Source organism: Delphinapterus leucas, chromosome 6, assembly GCF_059928025.1.
Source record: "Delphinapterus leucas isolate spDelLeu-1000000601 "Yukka" chromosome 6, BTC_Dleu_Yukka2, whole genome shotgun sequence".
Lineage (NCBI taxonomy): Eukaryota > Metazoa > Chordata > Mammalia > Artiodactyla > Monodontidae > Delphinapterus > Delphinapterus leucas.
In genome coordinates this window covers 123,008,659-123,027,193 of record NC_143134.1, presented here as the reverse complement: position 1 = coordinate 123,027,193, position 18,535 = coordinate 123,008,659, and the positions used below count along the sequence as shown (strand labels likewise).

The 18,535-nt window shown below is 61.6% G+C and overlaps 2 protein-coding genes across 5 annotated transcripts; one reads left to right on the top strand and one right to left on the bottom strand.

Moving 5' to 3' along the window:
* The first annotated feature begins 49 nt into the window (after positions 1-49).
* Positions 50-7,688, top strand: CACFD1 (calcium channel flower domain containing 1). Of its 2 annotated transcripts, XM_022578257.2 has the most exons (5): positions 51-252; positions 3,234-3,306; positions 3,876-4,001; positions 6,799-6,906; positions 7,473-7,688. In XM_022578257.2, exons 1-5 carry the CDS (start codon positions 132-134, stop codon positions 7,561-7,563), a joined length of 519 nt encoding a protein of 172 aa, XP_022433965.1. In that variant the 5' UTR covers positions 51-131; the 3' UTR covers positions 7,564-7,688. The 2 variants fall into 2 exon arrangements, with proteins under 2 accessions (XP_089770117.1, XP_022433965.1); XM_089913991.1 differs by lacking the exon at positions 3,876-4,001 and having other exon boundaries at positions 50-252.
* A 2,265-nt stretch (positions 7,689-9,953) lies between these two features.
* SLC2A6 (solute carrier family 2 member 6) lies at positions 9,954-17,472 on the bottom strand. 3 transcript variants are annotated; one of them, XR_002645203.3, is made up of 11 exons: positions 17,342-17,472; positions 16,628-16,790; positions 15,406-15,612; positions 14,684-14,783; positions 13,842-14,053; positions 13,266-13,418; positions 12,526-12,634; positions 11,954-12,139; positions 11,589-11,734; positions 11,406-11,506; positions 10,619-10,727 (listed from the first exon to the last, which is right to left on the bottom strand). XR_002645203.3 is itself a non-coding variant. In XM_022578232.3 (10 exons), the coding sequence occupies exons 1-10, from the start codon at positions 17,431-17,433 to the stop codon at positions 10,572-10,574; spliced, it is 1,524 nt and encodes a 507-aa protein (XP_022433940.2). In that variant the 5' UTR covers positions 17,434-17,472; the 3' UTR covers positions 9,954-10,571. The 3 variants fall into 3 exon arrangements, 2 of the variants coding, with proteins under 2 accessions (XP_022433940.2, XP_022433941.2); XM_022578232.3 differs by lacking the exon at positions 11,406-11,506 and having other exon boundaries at positions 9,954-10,727; XM_022578233.3 differs by lacking the exon at positions 11,406-11,506 and having other exon boundaries at positions 9,954-10,727; positions 13,266-13,413; positions 13,842-13,938.
* Positions 17,473-18,535: the final 1,063 nt, after the last annotated feature.

Sequence of the window (18,535 nt, the reverse complement as noted above, 5' to 3'; positions counted from 1 at the left end):
TCTCCCGACCCCGAGAGCCCCGCCCCCTATGCTAATAAGCGGCCGCCTCTCCCACAAGGCAGCGCGCCGGGACGACGCGGCCGGCTGGGGAGCCCTTTGTGAGGGCTGCGGGAGCGCCGGACGGCGGCATCATGAGTGGTGCGGGCGGAACGGCTGTGGCGTCCGTGAGCTCGGCGCCGCCCGAGCAGGAGGAGGGCGTGACATGGTGGTACCGCTGGCTGTGTCGCCTGTCGGGGGTGTTAGGGGCCGTCTGTGAGTACCCAGCCTGGGGGAGGGGCCGGCGCTGCCGCACGCTGCGCATGCGCGCCCGGCCCCGCCCCCCCGCCCCCCTCCCCGTGGCCTCCCCTCGCGGCCCCCCCTACCCCCGGGAAGAGGCCGCCTTGGGGCCGGGGTGTCCGGGCCACGCGCGGCTCTGGGCCGCGGCGGGGGCGGAGGGAAGCCGGCGCTTATGCGGTTGCTGTGGTTACCGGCCCGCGGCCTGGGCTCCTGGGTCCGGGGCTGTCGAGCAGCTCAAGGGACGTTCCAGGAGGGAACGACGCGGCCGAGACTTGCTCCTCCACGGCTCCTCTGAGCGTGAGGGCAGTGCGGCACCTACTCCGGGGGCCTTCCGAGATTGCCCAGATGCCAGTGCTGAAACTCAGGCTCAGTCTGGTCTGGAGGCCGCCTCACCTGTTGACTCGGGTGTGGGTGCGGGCGGCAGGTGCCTTAACCTTTGGGCGAAGGTTGTTTATAAATGGGGCAGGTGCTGGCCAGGTTACCTGAGGGCCAGGCGGTCCCCACGGGAGGGCCACGCAGTGAGCTGAGGGAGACGGCCTCTCCTCTGGGTCCGCGCTGGAGGCAGCGCGCTTCCCCTGATGTCAACTCTCCCTTCTGCTGTCAACTCTGCCTCCACCGTCCCTCATGTCCCCTACTTCTACTCCCCACCCCGCATCGCGGACACGCACACCCCGACCTCAGGTTTCCTGGAAAGCTAGGCGCTTTGAGCGCAGTCCCCCAAAGAACATACGTAGGAAGGCAGATCCGCTACAGAAGTAAACTAAGGATAATATGGCAGGTCTTCCAGAGGCAAGCAGACCCGGACCCGATATGTCGAAGGAGCACCTCCTTAGGCTCCCCTTCCAGGCTCGTGGTCCTCCCGGGTGGATGGAGGCTGGATGAAAGTTCAGGGGTGATAACGGGACAGGCCCTCCCTCCAGTCACAAAAAGGCCTCTGAGTCCCTGTCGTTGCTCTTCAGAGGGAGCATGTTTTTGACTTTGTAGGAGAGACTGGTCAGGGCTTAGACATGATCCTCTGGAGCCTGGGTAGCTGTTTCCCTGGCAGATGAGAGCGAGGCTGCTGTGGGAGTGACAGTGATGGGGCGGGGTGGGGGGGAGAAGGGAAGGGGCCTGAGCGTGGCCTGTGGGCTGTCATCCTCCTCCCTCCATCTTGGGGTCAGCTGCCCCGCCAACTCCCTCGTTAGCCCTGGCGTCGCATCTAGTTCTGCGCTTTTCGAAGTGGGATTCTTGGGCCACCCCAGGAGTTCATGGTGTTGGGGCTACAGATGACGCTTCAGGAGAAACCTGTGACGTCGCTCTGAAATGTCAGTTTCACCTGCAGATTTGGGGAAAGTGCTTGTCGTGTGAATCCCAAATAGTATATAATACAGAGCAGAATGCAAAGCACGGAGGAGCTTTAGAGATGAAACTGGAGTTCAGCTAAGCCTCGTGTTTGCGGCTGGTGGCTGTAGCGTCACCTTCCAACGCAGTGGGGGGTCTCGGGAGAGGCGTTTCCTCAGGGTCCTGATCATCAGCTTGGGAGGAGATAGGCTGGCACAGGGCGCCTCCCTCACCTGGCAAGAGTGCTGGACACCCCGAGGGGACATCTTCCAGCCCTTGATGGTTAAAGGACTCCTACCTGGAGCCTGGCTTGTCTGGCTTGAAGCCTGGTCCTCCCCCAGGGTTGGCTGTTGGTAGATAGTGGGGTAGAGGTGACGTGCCGACTGCGGCAGGAAGTATGGGGCGCTGTCAGGTGAGACCAGGCACGGCTGACGTCATGCAGGGGCAGTACTGTATCGTGGGCGCTCACGTCTGTGGCCCTGGGGAGCCTTGCTGCCTGAATGTGTGTGTGACCTGTCCCAGGACAGGTGCCGCCTTTAGTAGGCGGGAAGGAAGTACATCTGTCGCTGGAGGAGGCCTTGGCGGGGGACGTACGAGGGCGGTCCCGTTGCAGTTTGGGTTCACTGCACCTGGTTTCCTCTTCCGTCGTCTGCTGTCTGCATAGGGTTACATGGGAAAACCGGAGAATTCCAGGTCAGGTGCAGAGGGAGCTGCTGCAAGTTTAATGAACTGGTTGCTCATCGCTGCCTCGGAAGGCCCAGCTTCCTGCCCAGCTTCCTGCCCAGCGGCCAGGCGCTGCCGGGCAGACTCCCGGAGTTCTCGATGGAGCCGGGCTGGGGGCTGTGAGAGAGGAGGGAGGAGACTGTGCGGACCCCTCGGTGGGATGCTGTCGGGAGGGGTGAGCGAGGCTCCGCATTTGGGGCATCAGAGAAACCGCTTTCCGGGGTAGGAGAGGATGCACCCTCCCCGCTGCAGACCCTTGGTATTTCCGGGTGGGTGGGCTGGGCTGTAGGGCTGTCCTGTGTGCAGGAGAGAAAACAGGCCTGGAAAGGTGAAAAGAACATACGCAAAGTCACTGGGCTGGCGGGTCAGAGCTGGAATTGTGATCCAGGTCGACCTGGTCCTGATTTCTTTTCCAAGAGGGGCAGCCCTGTCCCAACCCAGACCCAGAGGACTTCTCTCGTGGCCTGCCCTGGGCACGGTGCCGCCTGCCCTGGCCTGAGCCCTTGAGAGACATTCTCTTTTTCATGCTACGCACCTTGTGGGATGGGTTTTGGGACAGCTGGGGTTCAGAGGGCGGGCTTCTCCAACCCCAGAACAGAGAGAGGGCGGGACGTCCATGCTGCCTCGCTGAGCCCCGAGAGCGAGCCAGCTCTGGGGTCCGGCCGCACCCGGGCCGTGAGGTCTGGGCAAGCCGCTTCGCCTGTCTGAGGCTGCGTCCTCACCTGTTCATGGAGTCGTTGTGTTGGCCTTGCTTGTCTCTGGTGGCAGTGGGGAGACGTCTGGGTGCTGTAAGAGCCAGGTGCTGGGGTCGGAAGGGGTCTCGTGCTTCCACGAGCCGCCGTCTGCCCAGGTGGCCTGCCCGCAGGCTCTGTCCCTTCCTCCCTGCTGATCCCTGCCCGTCTCTTGCTTTCAAGCTTGCGCCATCTCCGGCCTCTTCACCTGCATCACCGTCCACCCTCTGAACATTGCGGCCGGCGTGTGGATGATGTGAGTAGCCGTGTGACCGTCCTGCCGGGGGGTTGGGGCGTGTGGATTTCTGGGCACCTCCCAGGTGGAACACGAGTGAGTTGAATTGGGTGGACTGGTCTGTGAGGGTTACTGGGCACCAGTGGTGTGTGGGAGACCTGGGGTGGCATTAGTTGTGTGAGTTCCTGCTCTGGGGCTCAGGGGGTTCTTGGGGGCCAACGGGGATAGTGAGGGTGCTTTCCCTCCACGGTGGGGGTGGATGGAAGGGCCCGGCCCGCTGTGAGGGCCCAGTGTCTGGTCACGGTGACTGTGACCCGGACACGGAGAACCCAAAGGCGGGAGCAGGCACCCTTGGCGTGCCACCTGGGGCTCAGCTGTCCCCAGCGCAGACACGCGCTGCGCTCAGGGCTCGCCGAGTTCCCTCCTCCAGCGAGGGCATCCCGAGGGCGGGCCGTGGCGGTGGACTGGCTGCCCTGCTCCGGCTCCTCCTGGAGCCCAGAGTGTGGGGAGCAGCCGGGAGCAGGCGGAGGGGCCCTGAGGGGGGCGGGGGACCCGCCGGCCTGGGCGCCAGCCTGCTCCTCTCTCTGCAGCATGAACGCGTTCGTCCTGCTGCTGTGCGAGGCGCCCTTCTGCTGCCAGTTCATCGAGTTTGCGAACATGGTGGCGGCAAAGGTGGACCAGCTGCGCTCCTGGCAGAAGGCCGTCTTCTACTGCGGGTGAGGGGCCGCGGGCCGGGCCTGACTCGGCTCCCCCAGACCCTGCTTCTGCAGGTGACAGTGTTGGCCGGGCTGGGCGGACGGCTGCTTAGTTTACTCTCGGTAGAGGTTTAAACAGGGATGGCGTTTGTGCAGAGTCACGTGAGGGACCCGCTATACGATGGGACCCAGCGTCCAGGGCTCTGCGTCTGGCCTACAGGTCCAGCCGCACGGTATTCAGACATGAGATGCGTACACCTCGCGGCAGTACGTGTAATAGAGAACGCGAGAAATGCCTGGACTGTGGGCCCATCAGTTGGGAGTTGTAGAGCAGATTCTGGTAGATCCGTATGTGCCTCTGTGCAGCCTTTCAGGAGTGTGGCCGATCTAGATGTCCTGACATGAAAGGGGAAAGAAGCAAGTTGTAGAACAAAAAATAGTGCCTTCCAAATATGCTTTTCTCTTATTTTCCCACATCTGACAACAAGTTCAGTACATAGTACCTCCCATCTGAGCCGTGAGATTGAACTAATCTGTGGGTGTGTTTAATGCAGCTTCTGGAGCAGTGCCTGGTGTCCAGGAGGCCCTCAGCAGCGTCTGGCAGCAGCAGCCGTAGTGGTTGTGTCTAGATTATCTTTAGAAATAAATATGGAGGTTTTTATTTCAAGGGTTTCTTCCCTTTCTGGAGGCCAGTAGTTGTGTCAGAGCACAGGATACATGCTCAGCTCTAGAGCCGTTTCCCACTGTGTCTAAAGCACAGAGGAATATGAAATACCACGCATTGGCGCCTCCTTTGCCAGCATTCCTGTTTTTTTTAATTAGTTAAAAATGCTAACAGTAATATATATTCATTAAAAATAATGTGGAAATAAAAAGTTGTTACCCAAAGCCCCACTACTCGTTAACATTTTGATATGTGTCCTTTCACTCTGTCTTCAGGCATTTTCTAAAACCTGTTTTCGCACAGTTTTAACCATTACAAGTACATTTGTATCCTGTTTTTTTTTCCCCTTAAAATCATGGTAGAAATATTTTCAGTATTACCACAAAGGCTTCATAAGATGACTTTCTAAAAAAATTAATTAATTTTTGGCTGTGTTGGGTCTTCGTTGCTGCACGCGGGCTTTCTCTAGTTGTGGTGAGCAGGGGATACTCTTCGTTGTGGTGCATGGGCTTCTCATTGTGGCGGTGGCTTCCCTCGTTGCGGAGCACAGGCTCTAGGCACGCGGGCTCAGTAGTTGTGGCTCACAGGCTCAGTCGTTGTGGCACACGGGCTTAGTTGCTCTGCAGCATGTGGGATCTTCCAGGGGTTGAACCAGGGATCGAACCCATGTCCCCTGCATTGGTAGGTGGATTCTTAACCACTGTGCCACCAGGGAAGTCCCCATAAGATGAATTTTAATGATAGGAATATTTATTCCGCTGAACGTATCATGCTTTTCTTCATTTGTAACCTGTAGTACAAATCAGGCTGTGATGAACATCTTGGTGCTAAAAATTTCTGTGTTGATGATGACTTCCTTAGGATCTATTTCCAGGTGTGGGGTTATTAGGTCAAAGATTACAGTCATTTAAAAGATTTCAGTATGTGGCTAAAGTGCTTTCCAAAGAGAGTACCTGAGTTTCTTCTGTCTTTCCCCCGGCCCAGGGCCGTGTGCCCTTTTCACATTTGTATCTGTTATCTGAGGTAAAATCTTTTTCTGTATGTTTTTTACTAATTGCCTTTTCGTTTTTGGTAGTTAAGCGTCTAGTTTCCTTTTCGCCTTTTGACATTGTAACATTTTACTTAGTAAGTTACATGTGTTTCTATATTAAAGATTTCTTAGTTTTTTGCTATATTTCCTGCAAATGTATTTCTGGCCTGTTGTTTGCCTTTAGTTTTGTTTTTACAGATTTTTCCCCATGGTCTTTTCTTTTCCTTTGCAATTTCTATTACTTAGAAAGTTTATAACTTCAGTAAAACCTCATGATCACATGTCCCGCCCAAATGGAAATTCAGGTAGAATTCATTTGGTTGAGTCCGAGAAGAGTCTAAGAAGAGTCTTGTCTTCCTTGTGTACAGGGTGTGTGTGTTAACCCAAATCACTGCCACCAGTCTGGAAATCCCAACCAGGACCAGGCATCGGCCCCATGGATACTTAAGCCAGAGTGGACACCTGTCTCCGGGTGGTGCCAGCCTGGACCAGACAGAGCTGCCTCACCAGCCAGTTAGCCGTTCTTGGCGTGCACCTTGCAATAAGGAAGCCCCGTGTCTTGTGCACTTTAACCTTTGGGATCTTCCTTGTTGAGATATGGCTGGTTTTACTGCGCTGATAAGAGCCAACATTTATTTAGTGCTTATGCTGTTCCAGGCATCGTGTTAAGTACTTAACATGCCTTATCTCATTCAGTCTCAAAACCTCTGAGGTTTGATCCCCACCTTACCATAGAGAGGCTGAGCCTCAGTTGAGTAACTTGCCCCGAGTCACAAAGCCGCTAAGGGACTGAACTGACACTGGATTTTCTGGTCTGCCTGTTTTTATGCACAGGGCTTTGGGCCATTTTGGTGCTGTTTAACCCTATTTGGATCACAGATCCTTTCAAAAATCTGATGAAAGCTTTGGGTTCTCTCCCCAGAAAATGCACAGAATTTTACAGACAAGTTCACGGGTGTTTGAGGACTTTACGAAGCCCGGCTGTGCACCTGTGCCCCACCTGATTTCTGGGGATCCTTCCTGTTCCTGGCTGTCTGGGAAGGGGGCTGGGTGAACCTGGGAAGCTGGAAGTGGTGTTGTGGCTGCGGGGTGGTAGTGCCCTTTGACCTCTGCTTCTCCTCTAGGATGGCCGTCGTTCCCATCGTCATCAGCCTGACCCTGACCACACTGCTGGGCAACGCCATCGCCTTCGCCACCGGAGTGCTGTACGGACTGTCTGCTCTGGGCAAGAAGTGCGTCTGCTGGTCCCAGCCCCCGGGGGTGGGGGATCTTTACTTCCCGCCTCCTGAAGTCTCGCAGGGAGGAGAGGGCTGGGAGTGGCCCCCGTTATTCTGTTGTGGAAACGGAAGCACAGAGGCTGTCAGTGACCCCCATCCATGTCTCTAGGGTGTCCGAGCTCTAGGGAGTGAGAGCAGGAGAATTCACGGGACTCCCTGGTGGCCCCGTCGTGCCTCGTCACAGCCTGTAGCAGTGGTGACAGAGGCATGGCTACTGAGAGCCTTTTCCCGTCGGGGCCCACACCTGGCTCCACGGTCAGCATTCACCCTCTCTCGCGGAGCCCAGACTGAGAACCCGAACCCTCAGGCCAGCATCCCAGGCAGCCTTTGTCACTCTTAGAGGTGACAAGATGTGTCTCCGCCATCCTAGCAATAGGGTCTCTGCCTGGGGAAACTGGAGGGCCCGCTAGGCTCTGTCTGTGGGCCACACCTGGGTCACCGGTCAGGAATGGGGCGGATGCTGGGAGGGCTGTGTGTCTGGGGTCCGTCCCCCGTGCGGCGCTGACTGGCTCTCTCCCCAGGGGCGACGCGATCTCCTACGCCAGGATCCAGCAGCAGAAGCAGCAGGCGGACGAGGAGAAGCTCACGGACACCCTGGAGGGGGAGCTGTGATGTGGTCGGGGGGCCTTCCCGCCCCCCCGTCGGCCCTCTGGTGTGTGTGAGCACGTCCCCGAGGCACACTGACCCTGAGGGGCAGCCTGGAAGAGGAGCCTGTGTCCAGCTCCCTCAGTCCCTCTCACCTGTCCCCGCACCTGGAGTCCTCCTCTGTCTGCCCCTCCCCCAGATTGGCATCACCCCAAGCCAGGCGCCGAGGGGCTGGGGTGAGGGCTCTGAGGGCCTTGGCCAGCATCGAGGGGATGGGAGGTGGCGGCAGGCAGCGGGGGCCTCGGGGTGATCCAGGCCTCGGGGCGTGAGGCCGCGCGGAGCCTGCAGAGCTCTGCAGACGGCCCGCCTGACCCCACTCTTCCCAGCTCGCGTGGCCTGCCGGCAAGAGGCCCCTGGGTGGGTTTCCAGGCTTACACAGCTGGCGGGACCCCCGAGACCTGCTGAAGGCCCACGAGGAGCTGCTTTTGGAGACTTTGGTCCCGTCTCGAGGTGGGAGGTCCATCAACCCAGGCCTGGGCATTGGCCACAGTGGCCTCCTCTCAGCCCTCCAGGCAGGAGAGCATCCCGTAAGCTGAGCCACCTGGGCTGCCTCTGTCCTCCTGTCATCAGGGCGGAGCGGTGTCCTGCTGCCCACACCCCCTGCCACTCTGTTCTCCACGGGAGCCCACAGCGCTCCCGACCCGCGATGGCAGCCCAGGTAGTGACCCAGCCGCTGGTCGCGGTGTGCTCCCTCCCCCGGTTCCCGGGAAGCTTGGACTAGCACAGAGCCAGGACACTTCCCGGGGGCCTGGCCAGCCCTAGGTTCTCCCCATCCCCCAGGCCCCGGTGCTAAGGACGTGCGGAGGGCAGCCTCTCCCCTGCCCCGCGGGGCTGCCCATCCACCTCTCTGGTGTGGACCTGCTGACCCCACCCCCTGCCCTGTCCTCAGGGAGCTTCCTGCCTTTTGAGAGCTGGGCAGAGGCTAGAGCCGCCCCTGCTCCCACCGTGAGCTGCCCCACTGCGCTGGGTGCCAGGCCACCAGGGAGCGGGGCCTGTGTGGACGTGCGCGTCGTCTCCCCAGCCTCCCTCCGTGCGCTGTCCCTTCCTTCCGCCCTGCCCACCGGCTGCTCTGGTTGCTGGACTGGTTTCAGCCATTGGCATGTGTGACAGGCCTGGCCCGCCCGGGTGGCTTGGGGCTCAGCTCCTGCCCCTCCCGGGACCCCAGGCTGGGCCTGCTCTGGGCGCCCAGAGCCCAGGGGCCAGCTCCTGCTCTGTGGATCCAGCCCCAGGGCTGCGCCCCGGTCTTTGCTTCCCAGAGGGACTTTTCATCTCAGGGGTTTGTCAGTGTTTGAGGCTGGGAGGGCAGGCACTGTCCTGGGCACAGCAGCGTCCCCCAGCAGCTGTCCAGGGAGCCCGGCACGTGCCTTCGGGGTCCTCCAGGACCAATTTCCTCAGGCCAGCACTGGGTTCAAAGGGCTGTGGGCTGTAGGTCTCTCCAGGCCAGCAGGGTGTGTGCGTGTGTGTGTGTGTGTTTGTGTTTGTGTGTGTCTCTCTCCTGCGTGTGCCGTGAATGAGGCCTGTCTACCTCCCAGGAGGAGCAAGGGCCCTGCCTGCCCCTCCTGGCTCATTCTTACCCAGGAAGTGGGACTCTGGGGCCACTCCTACCCCTGCCTCCGGGGCCTTGCTGGTGGGGGTCTTCTTGCTGCAGGAGGAGAAGGGCTAGCTGTGTGTTGAGGAAGCTTGCGCTTCTGCCCTGTGAGGAAGTTGGGTGGGCCCTCCAACCCCTCGGTCACAGGCCAGAGTGGGCAGGTCACTTGACGAGGTTCCGAATAAGTGTAGCCGAGCAGCCCTGGAGCTGCGATCCTGTCTCCCAGTCGGGGGGGCGGGTCCCACCTTGCCGGGTGGTGGAAGGGCGAGGCCACCAGGGCCCTCTCCCTCCTCTGCGGCCCTGGGCTCTGTTCTCTCGTGGTCCTTGTTTACTCTGTGTTTGGCTTGCATTTTGAGCAATAAAGCCTGGTAGCGGTTTGTATGGTCTCTCACGTGGTCCGCCTGTTACCGTCTCCCTCCGGGACACTAAGTAAGCGGTAGGGATGCCCCGACCCTACACCGGCTGAGCAGGGGCCAGCCCCGGGAGTAACTGCCACGGTATCGAGGTCCCCTATGCTGCTGGCCCTGTGCCGGCCTGCTCCCAGCATCTCAGACAAGGACGGTGGCTTGGCCGAGCTCGCACAGCTAGGAGGGGCTGGAACCCCAAGGCTGGGGGCCCACGGCCCTCGCCTCTTCCTTCTGCCTGGCTGTGGGCAGCTTGGGGCCGTAGAGAGGTGGCCTGGGGCAGCAGGCCCTGGCGACCTCGGCTGAGAATTTGGGTCCAGCCTGGCTGCTGGGGGAGCTCCCTGACCTGGAGTAAACCCCACTCCTTCCTCTCCTGGGCCGTGGCCCGATTTATTTGTATAAATAGGGTGAACACGGCTTGAACTCGAGCGCTTCCTGTTCCCAGAAGGCGGGTGGGTGTAGGAGGGAGTGTCCACGCTGGGTCCTGGCCTTTGGGGGTCCAGGACGGTCCCTGCGGTGTCCATAGGCCTCACAGGCCCAGGTTTCTGTCTTGGTCCCCAAAGCCAAGAGGCTCAATGGCCGCCAGGTGATCAGAGCAGGAGGAGGGCTGACGTCCCTGTGCGGAGCCGCTCCACCACCAGCAGCCCTGTGTGTCCTCGGCATGGCCCTCCACGCGTGAGTGAGCACTAGGCCCGAGGTCGCCCAACAAGGCCTTGGCCCCGGGGCCACGTGGCTGCCCCCTCCGTCGGTGGGTCTGGCCGACGAGTGGGTGACACTGGGGCCACCTGAGCCAGGGCCGAGGCTGGACGGGGTGCTGCCTGCCCAGAGCTGGTGCGTGTGCCGTGCCGTGAGGCCTCTGGCCGGTCCTCCTGTGCCCTGGCTGGCGGCGGGTTGACACCGCCTCCTGGACGCGGGGTGCAGGTTTGGGGCCCCGACACGCTCCACCACCCAGTGGTTTGGCCCTCAACGGCGGGGGCCCCATCCTAGGGTAGGAAGGACCTCCTCCCGCTGCGGAAAAAGGACTCGATCTGCTCCAGCGACCGGCCCTTGGTCTCGGGCACACAGCAGCCTGTGAAGGCCAGGTTCACGGAACACACGGCGGCAAAGAAGAAGAAAGGCGCCTGCAGGCCGAAGGCGTTCTGGGAGAGAAGAGGGGCTCCGGGTCACAGGGGAACACTAAAGGTGCTTCGCCCCAGCACCAGCTTCGTGGCCCTGCAGGCATCAGCCAGCCTGGGGGGCAGGCCTTCATCTCGTTCCCCTGCTTGGACCACCCCCGGGTTCCCCACCATCTCCAGCGTGAAATCCAGGTGCCTCGGCAGGGCATTCGAGTCCTTGAGGGGTGCAGGCAGCCTTCCTCTGTGCTGGGCCCAGGACTGACTGCTCCCAGCCGGAGCCCACCCTGCCCCAGACACCGGCCTCTCTCCTTGGTCCCAGTGCCCACCTCTCATTTTCAGCTGTCCCACATGCCCGCTTGCAGCAGGCCTGCCACCACAGCGTGGCTGACCTGCTCAGGGCGCCCCCACCCCTGCCCTGATCCACTGACTGCACCAGGCTAGGCCCCATCTAAGCTGTCCCCATCAGATTCTCCCACTTGGGAGTTGGGAGCTGGAACCTGGAGGTTGTGGTTGGCTTCAGGGCCTGCTGGGGGTTTGAACCAAGAGGCTGGGGGAAGGGGAAGGGGATGGGGAAGCATTCGATGGAGAGACCCAAACTGCCCACCCAGACAGAAGGCCCAGATACCCCGGAGGGTGACAGGCAGGGCAGGCGGGTGTGGCTCTCTGGACTTGGGTCCCACCCTGGCCTGGGAGGTCAATCACCTGACTTCTCCCAACAGTTCCCTGAGCCGAGTCTGTTTGCTGAAATGGATGTTGTCACTTGACGGCCCTTGGCCTCGGCGTGAAGGGGGTGTGTGCTAAGGCTGAGGGGACACACGGAGAAGCCTCAGCACGGCTCTCGGCACTGGCCAGAGAGGCCCCAGGTCCCCGGGGCAGAGCACTCACCACCACCAGAAGGAAGGACTTGGTGAGGGCAAAGGCGGTGAGCCAGCTGACGAGCACGCAGAGCCCCGAGGCCACGCCGCGGGCCCGCAGGGGCAGGATCTCGGACATGAGGAGCCAGGTGATGGGCCCCCAGCCCATGGCGTAGCCTGCCGGAAGTGGGGAGGGGCGGGCTCAGAGCCCATTTGTCGTGGCGGGCGGGGGGGGGGGGGGGGAGGGAAGGCCTCTCGTGTCTCCCTGGAGCTGCTGAGGGACGGCTCCCCAGCCTCCAGGACGGCAGTGACATCACCCACGACACCGGCGCGTCCCGGCACCTCACACCCAAGACAGCCCCGTCCCCAGACCCCGTAGAGCACTGCCACACCTACCCATGATGAAGAGCATGGTGGCCAGCAGGGGCACTAGGGTGAGGTAGCTGGTGGGCGTGGCCAGGGGCTGCTCTGTGCCTCCCAGGGGCACACTCTCCAGGCCCATGGTGCTGTTGGGGGTCAGAGGCTTTGGACCGAAATGGACGTACAGCCCCAGTGTCAGGTTGGCAGCAAACATGCTGGCCGCTGTGGACAGACAGGTGGCCCTCGGGGGGCCGGGACCCTCTGAGCCAGCACCCCTCAGCGCCCTGTACCCCGTGTGGCCCAGTCCCCTTCAGGCCGCCTGTGACTGGAGGCTTCTTCCTGCAGGGCAGCCAGCTCCCACCCAGCCCGCGCTTGGGCTCCCACCACACCCAGCATGTGTGTCATCGTCAGCTCATTTGCTCCCATGAGCCCCAGCAGACCTTTCTGGATGCCTGGGCCCTCGCCTGTTGCTGGGGAGACGCTGGGGAGACGGAGGCCACCAGGGCAGGTCTGACCCAGGCCCCCTGGCGCTCCCACCGCGAGGGCTGGCAAGACACGTGGCAGCTGCTGGAGGAGTGAATGAGTGCAGGTGAGCGGCCTGTGCTCACCTGAGACAAAGAGCAGAGCCTTGCGGCCGGCCAGGTCCATGGTGAGGGCGGCAATCAGCACGGACAGGAGCCGCACAGCTCCCACGATGGCTGCGTCATCCTCAGGGGGCTGCAAGGAGGAAGCCCCCGGGGTTGAGGGACCCCAGCCTGCTGTTCCTCCCCGCCCCACCGCCCCCGCCAAGGCTCTGCAGGGACAGGCCCCAGGCTCGGCTGCTTTGTGCCAGGCGTTCCGCTGGTCACCCAGCCCGGCCCGTGGGGCCTTCGCAGGCAGGGGCACAACTGCTGTGCCCACCACCGAGCCCAGGGCTGGCACCGGATCCAGGCATAACAACAACCTGTGGAACCGTGCTGTCGCTCATCTTCAGGCCTCATCTCCCTCTGAGCCCCAGGGAGGGTGGATGAAGCCATGCTGGCTTCGCAGAGGAGGAAGCTGAGGTTTGGAGGGGAGGCACTTCCTCAGTGGGTGGCAGATGCTCTGAACCTGGGATCTGTGGCTCCCAGGGGGCCTATGCTTCTATAGAACTGGTTTTCCTTGTAACTCTGCCTATCTTATTTTAAAACATGCAAGCTTTGTTTACAAACATTCCTCTGAGAACAGGTGGTTGGCCCAGAAGCAGTTAAGAGATGCTGGTGTCTGCGCGTGTGCGTGCACCCCAGACCCCGGCACAGAGCAGGTGCTCCGCAGGGGTGCCCTCCCCGGGTCTGGGGGCAGAGCGGGTGGTGTGGGGCCGGGCTCTCACCAGCAGGACGGCAGTGCTGTCGAAGATGGACTGCAGGTAGACGAGGATGGGCGTGATGCCTGTCAGTTGCTGCAGGAAGCGCATCAGCAAGGCGATGACGATGGGCCGGTACATGTGCGGGTCCCGGGCCTCGGCCCACGACAGGTGGCTGCTCTGGAGACACGAGGCTGCCGCTGAGGGGGCTGTGCCCACCCCTCCGGCTGGCACCAACCTGCCCTGGGCTGCATGGAGCTGGGTAGGAGGCTCCCCTCTTCCCTCCTCCAGGAAAGATCCCCAGCACTGAGGCAACGCTGGCTCTGGGGACAGGCCCGGGGACCCCTGCGTGGACCCAGGCTCTTGGATCAGTGGGTGGGCCAAGGCAGACTCCTGCTTGTCAGTATCGCCGGGCCCCCAGGCATCCACCGCACGGCGCATGCGCCCTGGGCCAGGGGCCACGACATCCCACCCCCCCACCCCTTGTTCCTAGAGGTGGGAACTGCTCTTATCCCTGTTCTCCAGGAAAAGCAACTGAGGCTTGTGACGGCCTAGTGAATGGCCACAGCCCCACAGTGCTGTAGGTGCCCACCCCTCCCACACCTGTCTCCGGACGTTGTCCTGGATCTGCTCAAACTCCCAGCGGATGTCAGCGTCAGCCCCTCGCAGCCAGGCCAGTGCCTGCAGCGCCTCCGAGTCCCTGCCCCTCGAGAGCAGGAAGCGAGGTGAGTTGGGCATGAAGCCGAGCAGCAGAATCATGACAAGCACAGGCCCCTCCCCGGCCACGGCCAGCCAGCGCCACGGCAGCAGCAGGCCTGGGCACAAGGAGCGGGTGAGGAGCTGGGGCTGCGCTGGGCCCAGAACCCCTCCCACCGGGGCCTCTGAGCAGCCTCATTTGCCCTCAGGTGTGAGTCCCAGGGCCACCTCCTATAGGAAGCCTACCCTGGTTGCTCCAGGCCTCTGTGGTCTCAATCGAGAGGGGCCACAGGGACTGCCTGGCCCCTGGCACAGGGCCCAGGTCCTTGGAGGGTCTCAAGGGCCACGGCAAGGTGATGGAGGAGTAGCCTGAGCAGCAAGGTCCTGGGGCCTCTACCGCCAAACCCCCACCCCACCTCAGCTGGCTGCACTCTGATCACTTTTCTCTATGGTCTTCCCACCTAAGACTAGTTGACAGAAAACATTCTGCTGTTAAAAGACAGTTTAAAGACTGCCAGCCCAAGAGAAGCTCTCCCTGCCCAGTTAGGGGTGGGACCTCGTGACCAGAGAGGTGCAGGGAATTGCCTGGAGGCACACAGCATGAAGGCAGCTATGCCTCCGGCCTCCCAGCATGGAATCCGTTTGGGGGCACGTTCATCCCTTCCCACCCCCGGCTGCTCAGCGGCACCCCATCACCCCCCGGCCTGCACACGGGGGAGGCGCCTAGAGCGCATGTGGATGATACTTGCCAAGGGCGTAGAGAGACAGTGATCCAAACACTGCCATGAGCTGGGGTGTGGCGCCTAGGGCCCCACGGACGCCTGCGGGAGCGATCTCAGACACGTACACCTGCAAGACACATCCCCCCACCCCGGCCTCCGCTGAGAACACAGGTGCCCGGGCCCGGCTGAGGTAGCACAGGTGGCTCTGTGGGGAGCAGGGAGCGGGGGCTTCCAGCGGGGTTCCCTTCCGCATCGTGACTCACGGTGTGGCCTCCCTTGGGCCTCAGTTGCCCTGCCAAGTGGGCAGAAGCACTCAGCTCTGACGTGGGGGCGTGAGGCTGGGAATTGGGAGGCCCAAGGGCACCCGGACTCTGGCCTCTGCTCCTTCAGGGGCCTTCGTCTCATGCCGGGCTTGCCCAGCCCCCGAGTGGGTGTGTGGAATGATGGGTATGATGAGGGGGGTCCCAGGAAGGGCGCAGGGCAGGGACTTCCCTTCCCTTTCTTGTTGCGTTGCTCAATGTGGATTTTCTCTGATTGAGCAATGTGTCAGGACTCAGGAAGTTTGGGGAGTCCAGAGTTGGGGGCGGCTTGGGACTGGTTTCAGATTCCCCCCAAATTAGCTGCCCTGGTGGGGCTGAGCTGAGGCTCCCTGGCAAACATATCCCTGTTGACCAGGGGGCTCCGAGGCCAGGAGGCCTCAGCTGATGGTGAGGCAGCGAGAGGACCGGGGTGGGCAGTCCCGGCCTTACCGGGATGCAGGCAGCTGTGAGTCCCCCAGCGAAGCCCGTCAGCGTCCTCCCCAGGAGCAACATCCAGAGGCCGTGGGCACCTGCCATGAGCGCATAGCCGGCCGCCGAGGGTATAGCCGAGAACATGATGCTCAGCTTCCGGCCCAGGAGGTCGTTGAGCACCATGGCACTGAGGCCCCCTGCCGCTGCACCCAAGGTGAACACGGACTGCGGGGAAAGGGTGCAGGGCCCCGTCAGAGCCTAGAGACAGCTGCTTTTCCAGGCTGTCCCAGGAGCCTGGGCTGCCGGACTAGGGCCCTGGATGGTAGTGAGCCTCCTGTCTCCAGAGGGGTACAAGCAGCATGTGGACAGCTGTTTGTTAGGGATGCCACAACAGCGGTCTGCAGTGGCTCTGTCCAGCCTGATGTTTAAATGTCTAGCACTGTGATAGAGCAGGCAGGAGAACTCTGTGACTTGAAGCCCTTGGGATTTTAAGATTTGGGGGTTCTCGGATTCCCTGTCAAGTGTACCAGGTTGGATCCGGTCAGTGACCTGGGCACGGTGCTCAGCCTGTCTGAGCCTCAGTTTCTTCAGCTGCATTATGGGGGCAGCGGTAGCATCCACCTTATAGGGTTGGCCCTGGAGTAAACCGGCTCTCATGGCAGGTGCCTAGCACAGGCCCGGCACATACTAGGTGCGCAGTCTGCATTGGGTGTTACTACCTTAGCTAACGTGTTGTGGTTATAAATCTGAGGCCGCTAAGATTGCTATTGTAGAATCTTGGGACTCTTGGGGCCTGTGCTCTTCCTACTTACATGCCCACCATCTATCCTGGGACCCTCTGTGCCCCAGCAGTGCTTTTTCCATTAGTAGCTGATTCTCCTGCCGCCCCTCATCCAGGGAGGTGTCCTCTCTGCTATGACAGCCCAGCTCTGGGTGGGGGCATCTGGGGAGCCCTCAGCCCCACTGGGTGGGGACCTTAAGGGACACCTCCCCACCTGCTCCTTTCCTTCTCCATCGGCTTTCACTTCCTCCTTTTATTTCACAGCCATTATCTGGCCTCACTCCACCCCCCCCGCCCCACCCCCCCACCCCAGCCTGGAGAGGGTGGGGGAGGGGGCAGACCAGGGCCCTGGAGGGGGTCCCAAGGCTGACCTTTGGGGGGTTCCTAGCTTGGGACGGAGCTCAGTGCGTCCCTGGCCCCCCTGCCCTGCCCCCCTCCAGCTCAGAGCATGGCTCTTACCCCGAACCAGGATGCCTGGGTTTTGGTCAGACTCAGGTTCGGATCCAAGGAGTGCTCCAGGGCTGGGATGACAGGGGACGTGTAGACCAGGGCATACCCGAAGCTGAAATTGCCCAGCACAGCAGCGAAGGTAGCTAGGAACACCCTCTTGTTCTGCAGGGCCCTGGTGCATGGGGGGTGCAGAGCAGTCAGAATCTCTGAGTCCCTCCTCGCCTAACTGCTTCCTGTCCTGAGCACGGTGGCTACCCGCTCCGAGGGCCGTGCTGGGGACGGCTGGGTCAAGAGCTGGTCAGACTGGCACCTCCCAGGCCTGAGCACCAGCTCCCTTGGGAAACCCCCAGGGCATGAGGACAGCCCTTGCAGCCCACTGCTGTGGCTGAGACGCAGGTGCAGAGCACTGTTCCCACAGAGGAGGCTCGGTGTCTGCCCCCAGCTTTGCCATTCAAGGCTTACTGTGTGACTTTAGGCAAGCCCCTCGCCCCCTCTGGGTCTCAGTCGCCCTGTCTCTGCCAATTGGGGGCTGGGCCCTGTACTCAGGAGGACCGGCTCCTTAAATAGGACTAGTGTGTCTGGGGCAGGAGGGAACCAGATGGCCCCTTGGTGGCCACTCACCGACAGTCAGTGGAGGCCCAAGATGGGAGCCAGCTGCCCACTGGAGGATACCAGGGCCATCCCTAGCCTCCACCCGCAGACCCTATGCCTAGAGGCTCTCACCCGACCCGCGTCGTCTCCCTTGGTGACGGGGGCGGCTTCTCGGGGAAGGTGTCATAGTCCGGGCCCTCGGCTCCTAGCAGCGGCTCCTGCATCGCCGGCTTCTCCTGTCAGGGTGCGCCGCCGAGGGGCAGGGGCAGCTCCGGCCTGAGGCGCGTCCGGCCGCAGCAGCTGGGAGCATCCGGCTGAGCCCGCAGCTCCGCCCCCGTGACCGCGATTGGCTGCGGGGCGGCCCTGCAGAGCGGGCGCCGGCCAATGAGGCGGCCGCGAGTGGTGTGGATGCTGAGGATGCGGGGTGGGGCGCTGGGGTGGGGCGCTGGGGTGGGGCGGCCGGACTTCACCCTGGAGCCGACTCGGGTGTAGGGCGGAGGAGCCCGGACGGGGCAGCAGGGTTTTCCCTGGACGCGGCAGGCCCCTTGTGCGCCCCCGGAGGCCCCGGGGCTCGCTTAGCGGATGGGAACCCGCACGGAGGGAGCCGCTTGAAAGTCGTGCAGGGCCTGGAGGCAGAGCCCTTCCCCATTCGTCTGTGTCCGCGTCTGGATCCAAGCTGGGTACCAGCCCTGGCGCGCAGACTGCATCCCACCCCGGGGCCCAGTTGCTATAGGCAGGAGGAAGCTGAAGCCCAGAGAGGGGCCGTGACGCGCAAAGTTCACACAGCGAACGCTTGTGGAGACGAAGGCTGTGTGCTCCGTCTTGCGCTCGACGACCTCTCTCCCTGCCACATCGCGTCTCTGAGTCACCGCTGTCCCCTTGACGCGGTGAAATCAGGTTCGCGAGTATCTGGGACAGCCGCAGCCGAGGGTGTGTGGAGTGAAGGCAGAGGGAGGAGGGGGTGGCGATTCCAGTGGGCGAGACTTGGATTTTCCCCATTTCTGATGGCAGGAGTGACTTGGGCTTGTAGCCAATCATCCAGGTAATAAGATAGCACTTAAAAATAAGAAAAGCAGAACCTGAAAATTCCCTGGAAGCCCATTCTTTTTTAAAAATTTTATTTATTTATTTTTGGCTGTGTTGGGTCTTCGTTTCTGTGCGAGGGCTTTCTCCAGTTGTGGAGAGCGGGGGCCACTCTTCATCGCGGTGCGCGGGCCACTCACTGTCAAGGCCTTTCCGGTTGTGGAGCACAGGCTCCAGACGCGCAGGCTCAGTAGTTGTGGCTCACGGGCCTAGTTGCTCCACAGCATGTGGGATCCTCCCAGA

Excerpts from the sequence above, each read along its gene's own strand:
- CACFD1 (XM_022578257.2), top strand. The coding sequence starts at position 132 with ATGAGTGGTGCGGGCGGAACGGCTGTGGCGTCCGTGAGCTCGGCGCCG. Across the intron at positions 3,307-3,875 it reads GCGGCCGGCGTGTGGATGAT|CATGAACGCGTTCGTCCTGC; the intron begins GTGAGTAGCCGT and ends CTCTCTCTGCAG. Across the intron at positions 4,002-6,798 it reads AAGGCCGTCTTCTACTGCGG|GATGGCCGTCGTTCCCATCG; the intron begins GTGAGGGGCCGC and ends CTTCTCCTCTAG.
- SLC2A6 (XM_022578232.3), bottom strand. The coding sequence starts at position 17,433 with ATGCAGGAGCCGCTGCTAGGAGCCGAGGGCCCGGACTATGACACCTTC. Across the intron at positions 14,784-15,405 it reads TCACAGCTGCCTGCATCCCG|GTGTACGTGTCTGAGATCGC; the intron begins GTAAGGCCGGGA and ends TGTGTCTTGCAG. Across the intron at positions 11,735-11,953 it reads CACCATGCTCTTCATCATGG|GCTACGCCATGGGCTGGGGG; the intron begins GTAGGTGTGGCA and ends CACTTCCGGCAG.